Genomic DNA, 22,505 nt, shown 5'->3' with positions numbered 1-22,505 from the left:
CACATTCGACAGGCTCCTTGTTCTGTTGGTCTTTTGGCTGCCTCTCCTTGGACTAGCTCCAGTTTCACATCTTTTTCTAGGAAATCTGTTAGCGCTTCCGACAGTATTCCCAGTGCTGAGACTCAAGCTTGTGTTTGGAGGATTTCTGTTTTGTGCCAGTGCCCTTTCTGATGGGGGTGGGTACTGGTTTAGGGCCAGCTGCCTTCATGTACCTGCTAGTGCAGCTGACACTCTCCTGTCCTATAGGGACAACATGAATTACTTTTCATTCTCTGAAATAACCTAAGTCATAAAAAGTTATTTGTAGGACTGGAGAGAGCATTTAAGATCACTGACTGCTCTTCCAGAGGTCCTGAGTTCAATTCCCAGCAACCACATGGTGGCTCACAACCATCTGTAATGAGATCTAATGCTCTCTTCTGATGTGTCTGAAGACAACTACAGTGTGCTCAAATACATAAAATAAATAAATCTTTAAAAAGTTATTTGTATACATCATCTTTTACCCTGTTCTTTTTCTCAAGTGTAATTATTGTTACTTGGTAAATTTCTTCTACAACTTTTAACACACACACACACACACACACACACACACACACATTCTCTCTCTCTCTCTCTCTCTCTCTCTCTCTCTCTCTCTCTCCTGAGATGAGGTTTCACAGGTTTCTGGTTGGCCTTCACCTTATACTGTATTGAGGCTGACCCAGAACTCCTCTCTGTTTTTGTTTTTTTGTTTTTTTTTGTTTTGTTTTTTGAGACAGGGTTTAGAGCTCACTGTATACACCAGACTGTCCTTGAACTCACAGCTTCGGTCTATAGAGTGCTGGGATTACTGTGATCTACTCTTACTCTTATACAACCAGGCCCCAACTCAAGGAAATAATGCTACCCACAATGGACTGCATCAGTTAATAATACAATTTCTTCCAGACATGCCCATCACCCAACCAGATCTAGAAAAATCTCTCAGTCAAGACTGTATGCCTGGGTGATTCTAGGTTGTAGCAAGTTGATGTTAAAAACTAATAGTCACACTGCCTTACTTTTTAAATTTTATCAGTTGTGTACTTTCCCATACTAGACATGCCACAGTGTGTGTGTGTGTGTGTGTGTGTGTGTGTGTGTGTGTGTGTGTGTCTGGAACACAGAGCCTTGTGCGTGTTATTTAAGAACTCTATTACTGAGCTGTGTGTGTCCTTATTTCAAGTGTACCACATTCTAAAAACAAACAAACAAACAAACCAAAAACAAAGAACTATACTAAAGAACATTTAGATGTTTTTGAGTCTAACTGTGCATGAGGGAGTCTGTTTTGGGGGTTAGAGAGATGGCTGGTTGCTTAAGAGCACTGGTGGTTCTTCCAGAGGACCCAGGTTCGATTCCTAGCACCCATGCGGAATACAATACAATACAATAGTCTGTAACTGTAGGGCCTCCAAGGGTACCAGGCACATGTGGTGCGTAGACATACATGCAAATCCATAGATATTAAAGGACAAAATCAGCTTCTGTATTCCCTGCTTCCTGCCACTGATGTACCTGTGTGCTCTATGCCCCTTTCTCCTGAGCACACGGCTTTGTACTAAGTCTTGAATCCTGCCTCCATTTTCTTTTTATTATTATTAATATTGTTAGTCACTTAATGCTCATGGATACTTTGCATGCAGCTATGTCTGTGTACGGAATGAATACTTGGTGCCTGAGGAGCCAGAAGAGGGACTTGGATCCCTTGGAACTAGAGTTACAGACAGGTATTAGGCACCACATGGATGCTGGGAACTGAACCTGGATCCTCTGAAAAGGCGCTGTGCTCATAATGCTGAGCCCCCTCTTCAGCCCCTGTTCCCATCTTCAACGTCTCACTCCAAGCTCTTCGCATTTCCTTGTGAATTTAAACACAATCTTGTCACTTTACTATTTGGATTGGGGCTGCACATAAATCAATTTTTGTGGGGAATAGGTATCTTAAATGATATTGAATCTTCCAGCCCATGAACAATGTCTGTTTCCATTTATTAAGGTTTCCTTTAATATCACCAAGAAATGCTTAATAACGTTTGTGTACATGTCTTGACTCTCTTTATCAGATTTTTCCCTAAGTAGTTCATATCTGATGCTTCTGTAAGTGCTGTGTTTTCCATCTCCAATTGTTTCTTGCTTTTATAGAGAAGTAAAATTGGTTTCTGTATATTGATCTTGCACTGTACAACCTTGCTAAAATCAATTATGGCAGGCCTAGTAGCGTGCTTATTTATTTATTTATTTATTTTAAGATTCTATAGCATTTTCTGCAGAAGTGATTCTGTCTCCTAGGAATAAAGGTATCTTTACCTCCTCCTTTCTAATCTGGCTGCCAGGTGACCAGAGCCTTCAGCACCGTTGAGTAGAGGCAGTGACAGCAGAAGCCTTTGCTTTCTTCGGTAGCTGTTGGCTGTGGGTTTCCTGTAAATGACCTGTGTCAGGGAAGTTCCTTCTGTGGCTGGCTGAGCCTTGGAGAAGGGGTGAATGGATTTGATCCAGTGCTTTTCTGCATCTGTTGACAAGACTATCTGTTTTTCTTTTCCAGTCTTTCCTGAGAGTCAAATTTATCGATTGATTTCCAAGTACTTTTATCAATTAATTTTTAACTGCATTTATTTATGTACTTATCTAATTTGTCTACCTACCTATTTACTTATGCTTGTGGGTGTGGGCGTACCATAGCACTTGGAAGTATGGAGGTCAGAGGACAACTTGTGGGAGTTGGTTTTCTCTGTCTCCCACGTGGGCTCCTGGCAGGGAACTCAGGCCCTTGTGCTTGACCCTGAGCGCCGTCACCCGCTGAGCTGTCTCTCAGACCCCGACTTTCAAACGTTAACAGAATTTCATATTCCTGGGATAACTGTACTTGGTCATGATGTATGATCCTTTTTATATTTTATGGGATTTGATTTCCTAAAATTGCATTAAGTATTATTACATCTGTGTCCATGGGGGAAACTGGTCTGTAGTATCATTTTCTCATAATGTCTTTATCTTGTTTCTGCCACGTTGTCATTGTCCTCATAGAATGAGATTTCTTCCTCTTCAGGTTTGTGGACAAGTTTGCTGGACAAGGGTTGCTGTTACTTCTGCTTTAAATATTTGGCAGAATTTACTGTTGCCATCATCTGGTAACTTTCTTTGTGGGAAAAGTTTTAACCTCAAATTCTGTTCTAAAAATAGAAATACAGTGTGTGAATAAGTGCACAAAAGTAAAAGACAGAGGCAGGAGGATTGCTGTGAGTTTGAGGCCAGCCAAGCCTGGTTTGCATAGGGAGCTCCAGCCCCACCAGAACTCCTTAATAAGACCCTTTCTCATCCCTCCCCCTATGAGGTGTAAGAGTGTTCAGGGCAGTTTTTGCTTTGCTTTGTCCTTTGAGACTTGATCCTCCAACTTCCTCGTCCCGGGTGCTGAGATTGACCTTCTCCACTGTTTCAGACCAGAAAGTACCGTTTCAAATACTGTGCCTGGAATACTGTGTAGTGACATATAATTTACAAAAACGATCTGGATATGCGTGTGCCGCCTGCTTGTCTGTCTGTACACCATGGATGCAGATGCCTGGGAAGGTTGGAAGAGGATGTCAGGGTCCTGGAACTGGAGTCACATGTAGTTGTGAACTGTTTGTTGTACGGGTGTTGGGAACTGAGCCCTGATCTGTAAGGGTGACAAATGCTCTTAACTGCTCAGCCACCTCTCCAACCCCAGGTTAAAGACTTAACATCATGTTGAGGGGTTTTACAGTGCCTGGGTCTGAACCAGGGCCTTCCTGCATTCAGCTACACCCGCAGCCCTGGTACTCTTTTTTTTTTTTTTTTTTATTCTTTTGCAAATGGAGGTCAGAAGAGAGTGTTGCAGCTTTGAAGGTCCTTGTCTTACCTGCCATGTCTTTGTTCCTCATATCGAAAATTACATCTTATCTCCCTTGTATTCTGGCTAATTTCCTAGGTTTATTTTTCAATTCCTTATTTGTCTCTTCATCAGTGTCAAATTTGATAGTTAGCACACTTTAAAAAACAACTATGCGGGCTGGAGAGATGGATCAGCAGTTAAGAGCACTGACTGCTCTTTCAGAAGTCCTGAGTTCAAATTTCAGCAACCACATGGAGGCTCACAACCATCTGTAATAAGGTGCCCTCTTCTGGTGTGTCTGAAGAAAGCTAAAGTGTGCTTATATATAATAAATAAATCTTAAAAAAAAAAAAAAACTATCCACTGCTGTAAGTTAGTTTTTATATTGCAATATTCGTTCTTAATAAATTTTGTTCTTGCTGGGCCTTAGAAGGGACTGACTTCCGGATTCTGCTCACCCCTAGCCAGAACATCACAGGTGACCTTTACTATTTCAACTTTGACACCGGGCAGTCCATTTGGGACCATCCGTGTGACGAGCACTATCGGAAGTTGGTCATCCAAGAGCGGGAGAAGTGGTCAGCTCCTGGGGCTGTTAAGAAAAAAGACAAGAAAAAGAAAAAGGAAAAGAAAAACAAGAAGGACAAAGAGACCTTCAAAAGTCCTCTGGTGAGTCAGCCTGAGGTGGGCGGCCTACCCAGGGCTGCAGCCCAAAGGAGTGTGGGGACCCATGGGGACCCGCCAGGGGTTAAAACAATGAATTCTTGACAGGACATTGTCTCATTTACCTGGCAGATTTTCCTTTCAGCCTCTGGTAGTTGTTACTTCTGTAAATAATTCCTTCTTTTTATGACAATATTAGAGAGTGTGTGATCTTAGCTGGGCAAGAATCATGTTTTACATTTGATTGGAGAAGTGGTGGCATTTGTCACTCTGGGAGAGTGGGTGACAGACAGGAGCTGTTGAGTTGGCCGTGGACTCACTACTTGCCATCTTAAAACTGTCAGAACGCCAGTGCCTTCAAGCTTTAAAAGAAAAGCCGGGGTTCGTGGCACATGCGTGGAATCCTAGTACTTGGAAGGCTGAGGCTGGAGGATCACGCGTTTGAGGGCAGCCTGTAGTTGATGCATATATGACACAGGCTCACTTGACCATCAGAGGTCTCCGTGGTAGGTGGAAGTTGTCACCCTTACTTCAGGAGGTGCGAGCAAGAGACTTGTCCGTGAGGCCCTGTGGTTGAGGGTATAGACTTTGTTCCCTCCATGTGGGCTTGAGGCTGGCAGCCTGGGGAAGCAGCTCAGTTCAGGCGTGTGGGGAGCACTGGGAAGACTGACTCAGTGGTGCAGTTGGTTTTATCCTTTTTGGTTCTGTCAATTTTATGTCCCACCTGGAGTGTATAAGTGCACCTGAGAGTGCATGTGTGTGTTCGCGCGCGCACTCGCGCAAGCGCCAGTTTGCATGCTTGTTGTGCATGCGTGTGCATGGGTGTGTGTGTCTCCATCCCCGTGTTGAGGATCCCTGGGACCACACATGATAGGCAAGTGTTCTACCAGTGAGCCCCATTCTCAGCCCCACTTTCTTCTTCTCTGAGGCGTCAGTTCTGGCCTCGAGCAGTTGTTAAGTCTTTCACTCCACCTGTTGCTGCTGTGGCTCCTTTTGCTGCCCCCAGCTCTGTGCACGCACTGTTCTGAGAAACGGGGTGAGGCACTGGATCTCACAAAAAGATAGATAGACAGGTACTTTCCAAATAGAATCTTGGAGTTTTCTAATACTCTCATGCACTTGAAAAGCAGAAGGCGGCGGTGGGTTTTTCTTTTTTTTTAGCCCAGAATAATCTGAAATGAGATTTTGGCATCTGACAGGCCCCAGCCTGACTCAAGGTGAGCTTGGGTGACAGACATGGCTCTGGGTGTGTGTTTGAGTCCCGGGAGCTTCTTGTGGTTGCAGGAAAGAAGGACAGCTGGATCTCAGTGGGATTTTTAAGGCTCAGGTTAGGCACCTCAAGCTTGTTTGTCCAGTGGTCAGACTCGAGGCTCACAGGCTACCTGGGCTCAGGTGGCACGGGCCCTCTGGAAATATGTGCCCCCAGCTGGCTGGTTAGTGTATTTGCAGAGGGTATTGGTTACCTTAAGGCTCTCTTATAGTCCCAAGGTTCTGTGACTGGATGTCTTTAAGCAGTACCAACTTGTGATGGTTGTAGAAGGCGCTGACTGAGTGTTCCCAGCTTCCTCTCTCCTCTCTCTCTCAGAGGACATTTCTGGAGTCCTTTATAAAAGTAGCCAATCACGAACCTGAGGGCTAGAGGAAGCTTGGGGATCAATCACATGTGTGTGGTTTCTAGGCTTTGACTAGTGGCATCTTCAGATGGCTGTTCTGTGGTGGCCTAGAAACAAACAGGGCTACTCGGGGATCCCTGAGGCTGTGGTTGGTTCTCTTCTCTGTCGTACCGCAGGCTTCATACTATGGTGGCTTCCTAGGTACCCAGTCTCCAGGGCTCTATGGAGCAAGGTTTGTAGGCTGTTAATATTCTCCTTCTCTCTCTCTCTGTCTCTCTGTTTGTCTGTCTGTCTGTCTCTGTCTGTTTCAGAATTAGAACCTAATAAAAAGGCACATATTTAGCCTAAGGAAGTTTTGGCCTTTCTTCTCCCTGATTTCTGCTTTACCTTAAATAGGGTGGTTTCCTGTTGCGGGTATTGGGCTGAGGTAGCAAGAATACACCAGAAGGTCAGTCTTGGTTTTCTCTGCATGTTTATATACCCATCTAGGAACCACAGCCTGAGCAGGGACTTCTGCCTTCTTCCTCCTTTCTCCGTGGCCTGTCCCCTCTCCCAGCACCTGGGCTTGCTGATCTGGACCTAGACCAAGAGGTACAGGCTAGAAATGAGGCCTTTAAGAAAGGGAGGAGCCCATGCATGCTGGGCGACACACCGTGGCCTCTCATGGGTGCCCTTCCTGGTAAGCTGCAGCCGCTCTCCAAAGGCCAAGCTTCTCGAACCCACCAGATCTTTGCTGACGTGGAGAAAATCTTAGGCAGGCCCTCGATCCAATGCAAGACAGAGTTAGGAGACCCACAGGGTCTGGAGTCAGCCCAGAAGACCACAGAGAAGATCTACCTGGGGTTTTCAGAATCTGAAGTAGAAAAGATGGAGTTGAGGACCAGACAGCAGAGACCTGGCACAGGGGGTGCTCAGAACCCTGAACTACTCCACAGTGGGCAGGATGTGTCAGGATGCAGGAGCCAGAGCCATGCTCATTCTAAGCTTTCGGAGGCTCCCAAAGGCCTGCAGCTGAAAGGGGAGCAGCATAACCACAGCATAGCCACTCTGAACTGCACTGGCCCTGCGGGGGACAAAGGTCACAGTCCCTTGCCACCCTCTGAGGAGGAGCCCACCCTGTCTCTTTGTTCATCTGACCACGAGCTGCCTGGCAGGAAGAGCAAGCTGTTTTTACTAGAGAGCAGCCCAGTAGAAGACTTCAGCTGGCAGGGAGGTCCTAGGGAAGGTGGGGACCTGGGCAGGGAGAGGTGGAGGGGAGAGTCTCTGGGCCTATGGATGGGACAGGTCTCCAAGCTTATCAACAAGGACACCCCAGAGAGATGCAAAGAAACAAAGCCTGCTGCCCCCAAGGCTGCAGAGGTCTCAGCCAAAGAATCACCACAGGGGCCCTCACTGATGCTACCTGATACCCTGGCATCAGAACCAATTCCAAAGCCCCCTTCAGGGGATCCTGCCAGTGAAGACAGGCATCATCCAACTGAGTCTCCAGAACCTCCCAATGAAAACAGGAAGCCTAGTGTGCACATGGCTGACTCCGATAGCAGTAGTGGAGGGGGCAGCAGCCTGGCTTCACCCCTTGGCTCACAGGTCCTAGGTGAGGTAAACAACTTCCCCTGGGACCTGCAGAACCCCCAGGGGTCTGTTCCTGCCATGGGCCAGTCAAGTCCAGGGCCTAGAGATATGCATTTCTGTCCTTTCCTGGTGCCCCAGTTGTCCCATATGAGCTCTGCGGAGGAGCAGTCTGAGAGTGAAGACTACTCCGAGGACCAGAGATTCTACCAGCACATCCTGCAGATGGTCAAGATCTCCAGGCGGATGGAGGGCCTGGGGTTGCCTGAGAACATGCAGGAAATTCCATGCAAAGACGTCGCCAGCATGCAGGAAATTCCGTGCAAAGATGTCGCCGGCACGGTTTGTTGCATGGCCAATGAGTCTTCCAGGATGTCTAGTGAGGGTGAACACCAGGCCATCATGGTTCCAGAGAGGGACTCGGGGTTACTGGCCTGGGGGCCAGAGCTGCTGGAACATCCTCCAGGAGCAGTTTCCGCCCCTGTTGGGCAGGAGCCCCCTCAGCAAGCACAGTGCCAGCCAAGCAACAACCTCAGGCAGGGGCTAGTCCAGCCGAGTTGCAACATTGGGCTTGATGCAGAGTCAAACAAGATGCAGCTTCTCAACCAGGTAGGCTTCTTAGGTAGCAGGGCCTAAGGCCTGCCCTTCTCCCCCAGCTCAGCAGGTGGAACTGCTGTTGCTCCAAAGCCCTCAGGCCTGCTTTTGCTTTCCTCTTCAGTAACTGAGGATCCCTTAGCTACCCAAACAGCCGCCTGACCAGATGACCTGGATTTCTGTTCTGTTCCATTGTCTACAGGCTAGGGCTCAGGCTATCCGATGATTTCCCCTCCCTGGAGTAGCCATGCTCATGGGAGGTTCACAGACTCGGAAGAAGGGAGTTGGGAAGCCTTTCCCATCAGCTGATTCTAGAGAACAGTCCTCCAGCTCCTCATGTTCCCTTCTTGGAGTCACACAGCCCCCAGGAAGCACAGAGCTCACAAGTCTGCTGCTGCCATCCAGTTGGCTGTTTCTGCTCCTTGCCTCCCAGGGTCCCCAGAAAAAAATCACATGACCCTGTCTTAGGCGTTGACTTCATTTTCCCACTGGTGGTATTTTCCAAATGTCAGGTCTTCTTTTGTCATTCCTTCACTGTCAAGATTCACCCCCTTCTTCATTCAGGAGACCGCAGGGCTCACTCTGAATTCCCTGGCTGTTTTGCTGTGGCCCAGCTGCGGTTTTACCCGGTTGTTCCCTCTGGTCCCTAATTGCTGACACGCACCGATTCTCCGTTTGTTCTAATAACTAGTATGGTACTATAAATATCAGATAAGCCACGGATTATCCTGAAAGTTTTCATTAACCCAATGGCATCAAGTTTATCTGCTCTGAAGGACACTGGCATGCACAGCCCCATGCTCAGAGTTAATGGCCATCTATAGAAGGTGATCAGCCAGGAGCCAGGGATCTATAATTTCCCTGCTAACTCAGTAAAGGCCCAAGAGAACAAAGCCCCCAGCATGCCCGTCTCCCTCCCTCAAGACCCCAGCATGTTAGCAAATTAGCCATGTCAGGAGTCTGTAATTTTCTATAAATACAGCGTGGGAAGGATTTTGCTGATGTGCTTGGGCTGGTGGAAGGACCGAGCAGGCTGGGCAGGTTCAGTTTGCTCACAGTCCACTGGGAGAAACTTCCTGCGTGTTTTTTTCCTACCATAGTCATAAGAGCACACACAACACTTGCTTTGAGATAGATACCCCCGAGCTCAAAATCCCCTCTACCCAACTAAGCCTGTGACTTTGGACAGGGTTCTTGACCACACCCACCTCTTTACTCAAGGGGGGTCTCCACGTTGTGGTAGAGCCCACCTTAGGTGACCGTAAGAATGAGCAGGACCTAGTGTTGAGTACCGCAGGCCAGCTTTATGTGTCAGCAGCTTTTCTCCCTGACAGAGGTGCTCTACAGCAGGAAGGCTGATAGGGTGATCTTCAGAGGTAAGGATCGGATCTGAGTGCAGAGACAGGCCCCACCTCTTTCGTGGGCCGAACTGGCCGAGAGGGTGGCTGACCTTTGGATCCCCCATCTTTGTTTACTCTCAGGGGGTAGAGTGGAACAAAATACGTCCTCCCGGTTTTATGTGTTGTAATTTTGAGAAAAGTTTTGAAGGGTCTTGTAATCTTTCCCAGGACAAAATGCTGATCTCTTTTTAAAGATCGAATGTGTGTGTGTGTGTGTGTGTGTGTGTGTGTGTGTGTGTGCGCGCACACACACACACACACACTCACACACGCAACTACGATTGCTTGAGGAGGCCAGAAGAGGGTGTCAAAGATTGTCTGGGACTAGAGTTGAAGGCAGTTGTGTGTAAGCTGCCGGAAGTGGGTTATAGGAACTGAATGCACTCAGATCCCCTGGAAGATCAGCAGACTTGCACATTCCTGCAACAGGAGGGACTCTGTACCGTTGCCACAGTACTGGCCTCTTCCAGAAGAGGTGTTCCGCATCTTCTTTGGGCTTCATAGCAGACCTCAAATGGGCCAAGCATGGACCCTCGTTGTTTTTTTTTTGTTTTTTGTTTTTTGTTTTTTGTTTTTTTGTTTTTGACCCTCTTCATCTTGCAGATGAACGAACTGGGTGTGTGAACTGCTGTGAGTAGCCCAAGGGTTCACACGTTCTAACGCAGCCTGGATTTTGACTCCAGTCCTCACTGGCATGAAGGAAGCCTTCACTTGGCTCCTGGGAACCGGGGAAAGCAAGCCAAAGAGAATGACAAGGTGCATGCTTAAGTACAGCAGCTGCCCCATGTGCAGAGACCTCCCAGGAGGCCCGCCCTTTGGTGTTTACTTTCTTCTTTGCCAATAGCATATTGAGACTGCTTTTTCTTGACTCATCAGTTTTAAACACCAAGAGATGTCTAGTAGCTGGGGTTTTATCTCTACCTCCCTGTCCTACTCACTTGTGGCCCCCAGTCTTAGCATCTGCCAGATGTGAGCTAGCACACGAGTTAGCAGAATCAGGAAACCGGCCTGCCGCGTCTCATCCAGTCGGCACAATGGTATTTCTGGATGCTGCACTTCATTAGCGGCCTCCAAGCGGAGGCGTTTTAAACTTGAACGGGCAGAATTTAGATGCTTTATTTTTATATCTGCCTCCGACACCCGGAGAGCCTTGTGGGTTTCTGTGGTTTGTAACAAGATGTGTTCTATTGCCTAGGTTCTGAGTTCCCCCTTAGCCCCAGTCCAGGCCCCTCTTTGGGGCCTGGCTCCCTTACGAGGCCTTGGGGATGCCCCACCCTCTGTTCTTCGTGGATCCCAGAGTGTGAGCTTGGGAAGCTCAGCAGATTCCGGGCATCTTGGAGAACCCACTCTGGTGAGTCCTTTCTCTGCTGTGCACGTGTTTGGTTACTGTAGGGGCCTTTTGGGTTGTCACCCTTGGAACTGTGGTCTGTCACTGAGACACAAGCCATGTCTTCAGAGTTCGTCATCTAGTCTGAGCAGAGTCACCCTGGCAGTGGGGGCGGACTGGGCTGTGGGCTACCTGTGCTGATTTTCCCATCCACGTGGCTGGGGTAGTGGGAGTCGGGAAGGGAGTAAGAACTGTGAATTAGGTTCATGGGCATGGTAGGACTTGACTGGGGACCCATCTGAGGAAACAAGGGATCACTCCAGGATCATTCTGAAGATCCTCCCGGTGAGTTCCCCGTTCCCCTTCTGTTTTGGAGCCTCCACAGAGTCTCAAGGCTGCTGCTGGTACAAAGGGTCTCTTGGCTTCTGTCCATGAGGGCAAGAATGCTCTCAGCCTCCTGACTTTAGGGGAAGAGACCAACGAGGAGGACGAAGAGGAGAGTGACAACCAGGTAATGATGGGACGCCCTTTCCTCTTGCGCATGCGTGGGAGTGCGTAAGAGTTGTAACTTCTTTTAACTGTACAGTAATTTGGGGATATTGGCTGTCTTCATAATGTTATGTTGCCATCACCACTGTCCATCTTCATAATTTGTTCACAATCCCAGATTCTACCAACTAGACAATAAATCATTCCTTTTTCCTCCGGCCCCTGGTAACCCCTAAGTCCTATTTTCTTTTTTCTTTTTTTCTCATGATCTTGCCAGTTCTAGATGTTTTGTGTGAGTGAGCTCACACAGTGTTTTTTCTCTTATGTCTGGCACCTTCTCACTCAGCATGCTGCAGCGAGTATGTAAAGCCTGGTGTGTGTCTACACTGGGTTCCGCCCATACTCTCTCCTGCTGGGGGGGTACATGAGCTGGTTCTGTCTTTGCAGAACCTCCAAGCCACCCCTCCCACAGTCATTGCAAAAATAAGTAAAAGTGATATTTCCACCCAATAACTTCCTTTCTTGTATACATCTCAGGTCTGACCTGGAGAACACAGCATACTTGCTTGGCCTTTTGCTCACTGGATAATGGGCTACTTAGTGAGGCTTTAGTGGAAGGCCTGCCCAGAAGTCCTTCAAAGCTTTGGCCAATGTACCTTACTGTCCTCTGCATGCCCTCATGTCGGACTGGCCAGTTCCTTTAGACTATCACTTGCCGACACGCTCTAGAGTCATCTGAGCAGAGGGAATCTCGGTTGAGAAAAATGCTTCCATAAGATTGGCTTGTAGGCCTGTGGAGCATTTTCTTAATTAGTGATTAATGTGTGTCCAGCACATTGTAGGCGGTGCTGTCCCTGAACAGGTGGTCCTGGGCTTTATAAAAAAGCAGGCTGAGCAAGCCAGGGGGAGCAAGCTGGTGAGCAGTTTTTGCCTCTAGTCCCTTCAGTCAGGGAGTGTGACCTGAGGGTTGCAAGCTGAAACGACCCCTCTCTCCCAAAGTTGCTTTTGATCATGGGCTCCATCTCTTCAACAGAAACCCTAACTGAGCTCATAGCTGTTTTTCCTCACAGAGTGTCCGGAGCTCCAGCCAGCTTCTCAAGAACCTGCATCTGGACCTGAGTGCCCTGGGAGGTAACTTGGAGCACGAGGTGAGAGCCTAAGGCCCTGATGTTAGATGCCTCGGGCAGGGCCCTTTTCCCTTTGGGAGAAGCTTTTGCAGTCTGCTGAGCACATTCAGAAAGGGAACTGGTCCATCTGGGTCTGCCCAGGATTTCTGGAGTTCAGGGAACCCATTCATTTTTCTCAGCTATCAAATGCCCAGTTCTTGGAAGTCCGTGTGCTAGTGGGTGCCGGAGCATAATGAGGCGTGCGGACCCTCCCCTTCTCGTACACTGCACGGAGAAGAGACTGCTTGTCTAGACATTTGGCAAACTTGTCAGAAGAGATGGCATTTGCCCTGGGTTTTGAAGAAAAGCTAAGTTTTAGACGAGGGATAGTCTAGGTAAACGGACAGTCCGAGTATAGATTTAAGGGTGGAAAAGGGCGTATGGGAAGAAATAGCTTCAGTTCATGTTTCCATGGTCCTGTCCTGTCTCTGCGGTCTAACCTTTGCTGCCACCACATGTCCTTCATGGAGAGCACACGGGCAGTCCAGTTCATCATGTCCTCAGACTCAAAACTTTGGTGCGTGCTTTTGAGCCTGGACCAGAAATCATAGGCGCATCTACTGTATATTCTCTTTCTAGTGTCTGATTATTAATTTTAAGCAGTTAACAGTTGTCTAAATAGTCCTAAATTATTTGTTAGAAGCAATGAGTCATGACGTTGCAAATTAGATTGATGCAGACATTTAAATACTGTATGCAAGGTTTAAGCCTCATAGGTATTCTATATTATAATTTTTAAAAAGATTTTTATTTATTTTATGTGAGTCCACTGTCGCTGTCCTCAGACACACCAGAAGAGGGCATCTGATCCCATGACAGATGGTTGTGAGCCACCATGTGGTTGCTGGGAATTGAACTCAGGACCTCTGGAAGAGCAGTCAATGCTCTTAACCACTGAGCCATCTCTCTAGCCCTATATATTATATTTTTACTAGTGCCTTCCACACTTTAAACTCAAAATGACCTTTACATCATTAGGATGACCACAGAGCTGGCCAGAAAAAGCATAGTGCCCCCGCTACATATTGTAATTGGTTTCATTATCCTCTCCCTTCTTTCTGTGCATGTGACTGTGTATGCTACATGTGTGTTTATGCTGGACCATGTGCTCAGGTGCACATGGAGGTCAGAGGAGGACACTGGGTGTCCTGTTCTGTCACTCTCTGCCTAATTATTCCATCAAGACAGTTGTCTCACTGAACCTGGCTCTGGGATGGCAGCCAGCATGCCCCAGGGGCCCGTTACCGGTACACGGCCACGGCTGCATAGCAAGCCGTCTTATCCTCTAAGGCACCTCCTCAGCCTCTGTCGCTGTCTTCACCTTCATCATCATTATTGTCTGTCTGTTTTGAGACAGGGTTTCTCTGTGCAGCCTTGTCTGTCCTGGCATTTACTCTGTAGACCAGGCTAGCCTTGAACTCAGAGATCCATCTGCCTCTGCCTTCAAAGTACTGGGATTAAAGGCGTGTGCCACCACAGCCAGGTCCTTATTATTTTTTAAAATTGCATTTTAATCTGTTTGCACGTGTGTGTGTGTGTGTGTTTGAGAGAGAGAGAGAGAGAGAGAGAGAGAGAGAGCGAGCGCATGGGCACATTTGGAGGGCAACTTGCTGGAGTCAGTTTCCTCCTTCCATGTGGGTCCTGGAGATTGAACTCAGGTTGTCAAGCTTGGCAGCAAGTGACTTTACCCGCCGACCTGTCCTCCTGGCCCAGTGTCTCATTGTGTTTGACTCACATTTCTTGGTACTCACCACCCCTTGGAGGCCAGGGCTATCTCAGTCTGCATGCTGGCTGGCAGTCTTGGTAATTGAGCTCTCACTGTGGGTACCATTTCATAGTAAAACGTTGCCTATTACTCCAGAGTCTGTCCGGCCTTTTGGTTCTGCACAGTCAGATATGTTTTGATTGTGACTTTAACACTTTCTGCCAAATGCAGCACTATCCCCAACTGTCCCATCTGTAGCTCCAATCTGATACATGTCTGCCTTGAAAGTGTTTCTTCTGAGAGGGAGCTGGTCTGCTTGAGTCAAGAATCTAGTTTGATTCTGACAGGAGGACTTGGTTTTCTTCTCACCCATCATTTGCCAGCTCAGACTGACTGGTGGACTCAAAGCATGCGCTCCTTTTGCACCAGGGTGGATGTCTGGATGTCTGCCACTAGGAGAAGGGCTCAGGGAGACTTGCACGTTTGTAGTAAGAGGGTAGTTTCCAGGGTTGGGGCTGGGCACATTGATGCTGCCCGGTTTCTGTCTGTACACCCAGCCCCCAGCCCACTGCCTGGGGCACAGGTAGTGCTTGGCTGTGCTTTGCTTAACAGCTGAAGGAATGGAGGAGAGGGGGATCCAGACCGGCTGGGTGGTGTTTTCTTCTTCCCTTGACTTTCTCAGCTTCTGGGTTTAGTAGGTATTTGTCCCTTGCTGCCAGCTGGTGTGTTGACATTTCACTGGAGCTTGGTCATGATAACTTCTTTCTTTTTAAAATTTTATTTTATGTGCATTGGTGTTTTGCCTGAATGTATGTCTATGCGAGAGTGTCAGATTTTAGAGTTACAGACAGTTGTGAGCTGCCATGTGGGTCCTCTGGAAGAGCAGTTAGAGCCCTTAACCACTGAGTCATCCCTCCAGCCCCTCATAATCCTTCTTAATGGATTACAGATGTCAACCAGGAAAGATACTCTTTTTGATGTGATCTGGACTTCTGACATTTTCCCTTTGGTGGTGGTGGGGGGGGGTAGGGGCTTTTTCCTCAGTGTTGTGGGGAGACATCTGTGGTAGGTGAAGCTTACACACCCCCAACTCATGTCTTCAGTTCCCTGCCACATGGGAGTCCAGTGTTCTAGCCTCGGGCAGGTGTTAGGGCTTTTTCTTGGGGGAGATGCTAGTGGTTCAGCTGGGCATTGCTTTTGAAAATAGCTTTTGTCCCAGTGAACAGTCACGCGCCACCCCTCACAGCTTCTGTCACAGCCTTTTCTTCCTTGGTTCACTCTGCCCCGTGTCCCAAACAGTTCATCTTGCTCTGACTTCCATGAGAGGGCAGCAGGATGGTAAGAATGCAGCTCAGTGTCCCTCCTCGGCTTTCCAACCCCGACCCGTTGCCAGTCTAAAAGGGAAAGGTTCACAGAACCCACACCTACAAGGTGTGAGGGGCCGGGGAGGCAGAGGTGGTGGGCAGGTATGGTCATGTGGTGCTGATGAAAAACCATCAGCTATCAAAAGAGAGGGAGTATAGAAATCACAGAATGATGTCAGCGTGATTGGAAAGTGCTAACTGTTCCCCGGGGAGCTGTGCGGAAGAACTGAGACCCAGTGAATGGGCACCAGACCTGGAAAATCAGCCTGACCTGTCAAGACAACCTCTCTGATCCCCCATTTGTTCTCCTGTCCTGTGTGGATCACTGGAACCCATGCCGTGGGGCTCTGGGCAGGTGAGGGGGTGGGACTGCATCCTGGGGAGCCTCATGACTTTTAAAAAGTGTTAGCTATTCAAGAGCTGTTTCTGACAGTCACTGCCCTTCACCCCTTCCTTGCGCAGATGGTAGTCCTGAAATATGCCGTGAGATGCAAAAGGACCTGGGACTGTGGCGGGGGAGGGTGGGAGTCTGAGCTTGAGAGACATGGAGCGGAGATGTACACCCACAAAGCCTGGGACAGGAGCCTGTACCCAAGTGCCTGCAATGTGCTTACGGCTGGAGGCTTCAGGCCCTAGGCCTGGTGACATGTAGCAGGGGCTGGGTGAACAGGGACAATGTAGAGTCAGATGAGGCACTACATTTCCTGCATCCTTTTGGAGATGATAGACAGCCAGAGTTCAACTTCCCCTGCTTTTTCCACCCATTTCTGGCTGTCCTATTGATGTAGTCAATAGATGTGGATACAGGCCAAGGACAATTATTTTGTTTTATTTTATTAAGGCCATTTATTTTAGTGGTTGCCCTATTTCAGTGATTTTTATGTTTAGGTAGGCAGATGGAGATCATCCAGTCACAAGGAAATCTTCCTTTTTGGGGAGGAAGGTGGTAAGCAGGGAGGGGCCTTATGCCTTAAGCACACAGTCTACCAGTAAGTTGTGCCCCAAGCTGTAAGCTGACCTTTGAAGGGTTTAAGCTTGAGAGTTGCCTAGGTGAAGCTCAAGATTCTTGTAAATGAGTTCTCTCCAGTGTAACTATGGGAATCCAGGGGAGATGGCTCAGTGGTTAAAATCACTTGCTATTTTTTTCCAAGGACCACTGGGGGTTGGTTCCCAGCACCCACACAAGCTCACAACTGCTTGTAATTTCAGCAGAACTTATACCCTCTTCTGGCCTCGATAGGTTCTCATACATGCAAGGTTACACGCACTGTAATGAAACAGTTGCCCCCTCGGCACCTAACTGTTGCACCCCCATTTGGGAGAGGAGGCCTCAGCGTGTACTGCTGCCTCACACATGCTTCCTTCTTGGCTTTGTTTTGTTTTGTTTTTGTTTTTTTTTTTTTTTTTTTTGAGACAGAGTTCCACTGTATAGTTCAGGTTATACTAGAACGTGTTCTGCAGACCAGGTTGGTCTTGCACTCAGAGATCCACCTGCCTCTGGTGGGCTTAAAGGCACAACCATCACCACCGGCATGACACATGCGCTCTTAAAAAAAGAAAAACAAAACAAAATTCTAGAAAACTCAGTCAAGACTTTACTGAACATCCGTATGTGCTAGAAACTGGGTTCTAAGCTCCACAGGGAGTTCATCTAGTGAGGAAATAAACAAAGAAACCCACAACTATTACAGCCATTGTTGTAGAGAGACCCAGAGCGCAGGGATCAAAGACCAAGTAAGGGTTCCTGAGAGAGATGATACTGTGAGGACCAGTGGCAGTTTGTCAGGGGAGAGCAGGAGTGTGTGTTTCAGGACTATGGCTTAGTGGGCAAGTGCAGGCTTAGCATGTGCCAAGTCTGACCCTCCTTAGAGAATGTGCATATCAGAGTGATAGCACAGGGTTTAAGCACTTGGAGGAGGAAAAGATATAAGATATGACTGGGATGGACTGGGAGAAGTGGGAAAGGGGCCAGTGGAGAAGGCGCATACTTTCTCCTGAGGGTTACAGGCGTTATCTTAAGTCTGACACCTTCTCTCCTAATCCCAGGTTTGTTGCTAGGACGAGGTTTCATCTCCAGATTGAATCAGGAGGACAGGAGAGCCTTCCTTAATTTCAGGATGAGCCTGACAGGCATGGGTTGACCTTCCTTTCTGAATGAGTCACGTGGTGAACACACACACAGTTATGTGGGATAACTTTAGGGTCAGCGCTCAAGCAGGTCACCTGAGAGTCAAGGAATGGCCACTCTCTTGTGTCAGCCTCTAAATTTTGTCTCCTTTCTGACATTGTCTTTGCTCCTCAGGAGTCTCCAAGAACCAGCCAGCCAGACAAGAAGGATGTTTCTCTTGACTCAGATGCTGATCGCCCCCCAACTCCCGGCAAGCTGTTTAGCCAGGGTGCAGACAGTAGTGTGGGCAGTGCCAATGGCAGCAAGTCCCAAGGAAGAGGGGCAAGTCCCTGGAACCCACAGAAAGAAAACGAGAGTCGAAATCCCAAGGCTTCTTCAAGTCTGGTGGCTCCTGGGTTGGACCCTGGGAGTGATCAGCCTAACAGGGCCTCTACAAAGGAGCAGGAAGAGGATTCAGTGGAGGCAGGAGAGGAGGCTTCCCGGAGGGAAAGTGCAGCCAAGAAGCTGAGGGAGGCTTCTGCCCTGGAGGAGAACACCTCAGATGCCAGTGAGGTAAGTCCCTCCTCCCACAGCAGTGGCCAGCTGCAACCCGCTGCTGCTGTCTCCAGCCCCTTACAACTTCCTGCCCCTGGTGTCTGTTTTACTGAGTCTGGAGCTGCATTCAGTTGTCAACATCAGCCAGAGCCCTTCATTGTGACAAATATGCCCAGACCCAGCAGGCAGTAAAATCCTGAATGAAATTGCAGAGCTGCTGGCACTGGGAATTCAGAGCAGAAATGTGCTTTTTCATTGGCACCCCTGAGATGTTCATGCTCCTTGTCCCTCTTCACCCCTTCTCCCCGCCCCTGTGTTGTCTTGGTTTACTGCAGTCTGAGTTCCTATAGAGAAGGGTAGGAGCGTGTGTGTGTGTGTGTGTGTGTGTGTGTGTGTGTGTGTGTGTGTGAGAGAGAGAGAGAGAGAGAGTGAGTGTGTGTGTGTGTGAGTGAGTGTGTGTGTGATTGTGTGTGAGTGTGTGTGTGAGTGAGTGTGTGTTTAAGTGAGTGTGAGTGTGTGTGATTGTGTGTGAGTGTGAGTGTGTAAGTGTGTGTGTGAATGAGTGTGTGAGTGAGTGTGTGTGAGAGTGTGTGAGTGAGTATGAGTGTGTATGATTGTGTAAGTGTGTGTGAGTGTGTGTGTGTGAGTGTGTGAGTGAGTGTGAGTGTGTGTGATTGTGTGTGAGTGTGTGAGTGTGTGTGTGAGTGAGTGTGTATGTGAGTGTGTGTGAGTGAGTGTGTGTGTGTGAGAGTGTGTGTGAGTGAGTGTGAGTGTGTATGTGAGTGAGTGTGTGTGAGTGTGAGTGAGTGTGTGTGTGTGTGTGTGAGTGAGTGTGTGTTGTCTTAGGGGTGGGATGAGGGCTACCAGAGTTGAGTGTTCTGCACCAGCATAGGTAAATTAGATTATCGAATGACTCTTCTCATCCATTTCTATGACAATTGATGTTCTAATCCCAAATATGCAAGCATTTACATTCATAGATTACATAACAATCAAAGTGGTCACAAGTAGGTGTGTGTGTGTGTGTGTGTGTGTGTGTGTGTATCTTCAGTCCCCTGACTGTCAGTTTTCAAAATGAGTATATGTTCATCTTGGGCTAAATTCAGTGTCAGCCCTATGGCCTGATGGGAATTCCATAGGCAACAGCCCTGAACAGCTGGGGGGTTTTCCCTGTGACATGTCTCTGCAGGAGTCAGAGATCCACGAACACTTAAAGGACCCCGGCCACTCAGAGTCCGAAGCATCTGGCCCTAAGTCTTTCCTCGGCCTGGTGAGTTGCAGGGAGGCTCAGCAGGTGTGTAAGAGATTGGCTCTTTCCCCCAGAGAAGCACTTTGCCAGTGGTCACACAGCTGGGATCAAAATGGGCTCCTGTGAGTTCCAGTTTCTCAGCTCAGTAGGCAGGGGTCACACTACCCACCTCGTCAGTTTGTCACAGAGCCAAGTGAGGCCACCACAGCGTCAGTGCTCCTCCTTTGTGTGACTCGTCTTGAGGCCACCTGAGCTGCCTAGGGCCTCGGAGCTCCAGGCTGTCTCCAGGCTGTTCGTGGGCCACTGAGCCATGCTGAAAGTCAAGGCTTTTGTCCTGCACTGCCCGGCCACGCCTCCTCCCTAGACCTTCCGTCCAGCCTGCTGGGTCTCAAGTCCGTTTGCCAAGGAGTCTGAAAGGGAAGACTTAGCTCCTTTTGGCCCATCGTTACCATCTGTTCATCGGAGGAGGGTTTAAGGGAAGGGATTAGTGGAAGAGGGTCAGGGATGAACAGACAGGATAAGAGGGGTGCAGAGGAGTTAGACAGCAGAGTGCTTTGGCCCCACACTGAGCCACGGGCTTTGGAAGCAGATGGCAGCTGCATTAGATGGGGCAGAAATCAAGCTGAAGGGAAAATATAATCCAAGACAACCCCACAAACTAGAAAGGCTAGAAAGGTAAGCAAAAAAAAAAAATATTATTGGTAAAAATAAAACAAAAAACTCAAAACAAAAGCCCATCCAAACTCCAAAACAGAACAACAGAAAGCCTACCAAACCGACTCAACACTCGACACTGATGGATTACGGTATGTCACAGAACTCTTGGAAACAAGTGGCCTGGTCCTTCTAGGGCTGCCACCAAGCACTGCTTGTGGCCATCAGCACTCTCCTGTCTGGGTGTGGAGAGAGGAAGCTGGAGACATCAGGACCAGACCTTGCCTGGGCATCCCGCCATCCATCAGGCCGGTGATAGAACCATTTCTGTTAGAATACAGTCAGATAGCAGTCCTTTACTTAGCCCAGCGAGGATCTTACACGCTCAGGAGGGGTATGGTGTGGTCCTGTGGGAGCCAAAGGGCAGTGAGGAATTGGGTCTGGTGTGGGCATCTGCTGTGTGTCCCTGAGAGGACTCTGGACAGAGCATGGTTAATGAATCCCATTGTCTGAAGAGGCCACCTGTGGGCAGAGGGAAGGAATGAGCTAGAAGGACCCTCTTGAGCCTCAACTTCCAAGCCACCTGTGGGTTGGAGTTTGCTGGCACTTCTCCCGCCCTGCTTGGGCATAGGATGAGAGGGGAGGTGGGAGACAGTTGGGAAGAGCCATGCCGTGCATCGTACATCACAGGAAGAGTCAGGCCTGGGCCTCATCTGACCTGCAGCCCCCTTGTTAGCAGCTTTTTGTCCTGGGCCAAAAGACATGCCTCTGCAGCCTGCAGCTGGGTCCCCAGAGCGCAAGCATGTCAGTCTCGCAGGGTTATTTTTGTCTGTAATTTTGTTATGAAAAATACCAAACCTACAGAAAAGTCACACGGACTTCACAGTGATCCTTCACAGTGTCACCTCAGGGTCTGCAGCCATCTTGTGACTCTGCTTCTTACCGTCTTGCCTGCTCTGAGAACTTAGATGTCACAGTGTTGAGCTCGGTGCCCAGGACACAGTGCACCCCTTTCTGAAGGGTTGGTGAGCGCCAGCCATGGCAAGGGCAGAGCTCACTTCTCGTCTCCACCGCCCGCCTGCAGGACTTTGGTTTCCGTGACCGGATCTCGGAGCACCTGCTGGATGGTGACGTGCTTTCTCCGGTCTTGGGTGGAGGCCACTGGGAGGTGAGTCTGAGTGGTCTAGGCTGTGGCCTCACTTCCTCTGGCAGTTACTTATAGGGGACCCATGAATGACTCCTGCCTGTCACAGTGTGGACTTCTGGGCATTCTCTTCGGACACTTGCCTCTGGTGGGGGCTTCTGGCCATGATTGCTGTGTTTTTGCCGCTGTGCGTTGGAACATTCCTGCCCCAGTGTGTGTCCGTTTCTTCATTCAGCAGCCGAGGGTTGGCTCCCTGGCCACTCATCCCTTCCGCCTTTGCCACCAGCTGCTGAATCTGTCACTTGCCTCACTGGTCTGCACACGCTGCACCTTGTGACTGCTCCGCCAGGCCTGCTGCCTCTCCTTTGACCCCTGAGTTGTTTTCTTTTGGCTCCGAGGTCCAGTTCTGGTATCTGTTTGAAGGAGGTGACTTGTCCCCCTTTCTGCTCCCAGGATTCTTCCTTTGCTTTTATAGCGGTTTGTCTGTCTGTCTCCTTGGCCTCCACCCGGGAGGGTACAAAGGTGCCTGAAGCACAGCCGCCACCCTAAAGGATCTTGTCCTCTGTGGGCGGCTACAGGAGGGGATCTGGTACTCGGTCTCTGCGGGTTTTAGGGAGCAGCTGGTTTGAGTGAATGGGGATCTGCTGGGTGAAACAACAGGACTTTTGGCCTGAACCCAGCCTGGGAGCCTTTGGTGGGATACACCCACGTGAGGCACAGTGTCTTCAGACTACATTTGGCCCCACATGCTCCTCTCAGGTCTGCCTGGTGCCTTTCTGGTAATGACCCTGTTACCAGTCTCTGATAGACTTTGGATACCCCCTGTTTGAATTGTTGAGGATGTGTAGGCACAGACAAGGGCAGGTAGGATTAGGGAGGGAAAGCCTTGGAGCAGCTGCACTGTGAAGCCCCTTTGGTGACAAGTAAGTAGGAAGCTACCAGGTCCACAGGGCATGGCAGGTTCTGTGACATGGCTTGGATTTAGTTCCCAGTGGCACACTGCCTGTTGGCAGCCAAGCAGGACCGAAGAAG

At 48.9% G+C, this 22,505-nt stretch overlaps 1 protein-coding gene across 1 annotated transcript in view; it reads left to right on the top strand.

Annotated features, from left to right (window-relative positions):
• The window catches only part of CEP164 (centrosomal protein 164), a 56,374-nt gene that overhangs the window by 13,009 nt on the left and 20,860 nt on the right, over positions 1 to 22,505 (top strand). The window contains exons 4-10 of the mRNA XM_080929873.1: positions 4,339 to 4,543; positions 10,909 to 11,064; positions 11,417 to 11,551; positions 12,600 to 12,677; positions 18,067 to 18,444; positions 19,616 to 19,696; positions 21,414 to 21,497. Coding sequence (XP_080785999.1) covers positions 4,339 to 4,543; positions 10,909 to 11,064; positions 11,417 to 11,551; positions 12,600 to 12,677; positions 18,067 to 18,444; positions 19,616 to 19,696; positions 21,414 to 21,497 — 1,117 coding nt within the window. The remainder of the gene's footprint in view (positions 1 to 4,338; positions 4,544 to 10,908; positions 11,065 to 11,416; positions 11,552 to 12,599; positions 12,678 to 18,066; positions 18,445 to 19,615; positions 19,697 to 21,413; positions 21,498 to 22,505) is intronic.

This window comes from Micromys minutus (assembly GCF_963924665.1).
Source record: "Micromys minutus genome assembly, chromosome: 16".
Lineage (NCBI taxonomy): Eukaryota > Metazoa > Chordata > Mammalia > Rodentia > Muridae > Micromys > Micromys minutus.
This window is presented reverse-complemented; position numbering and strand designations above follow the sequence as displayed.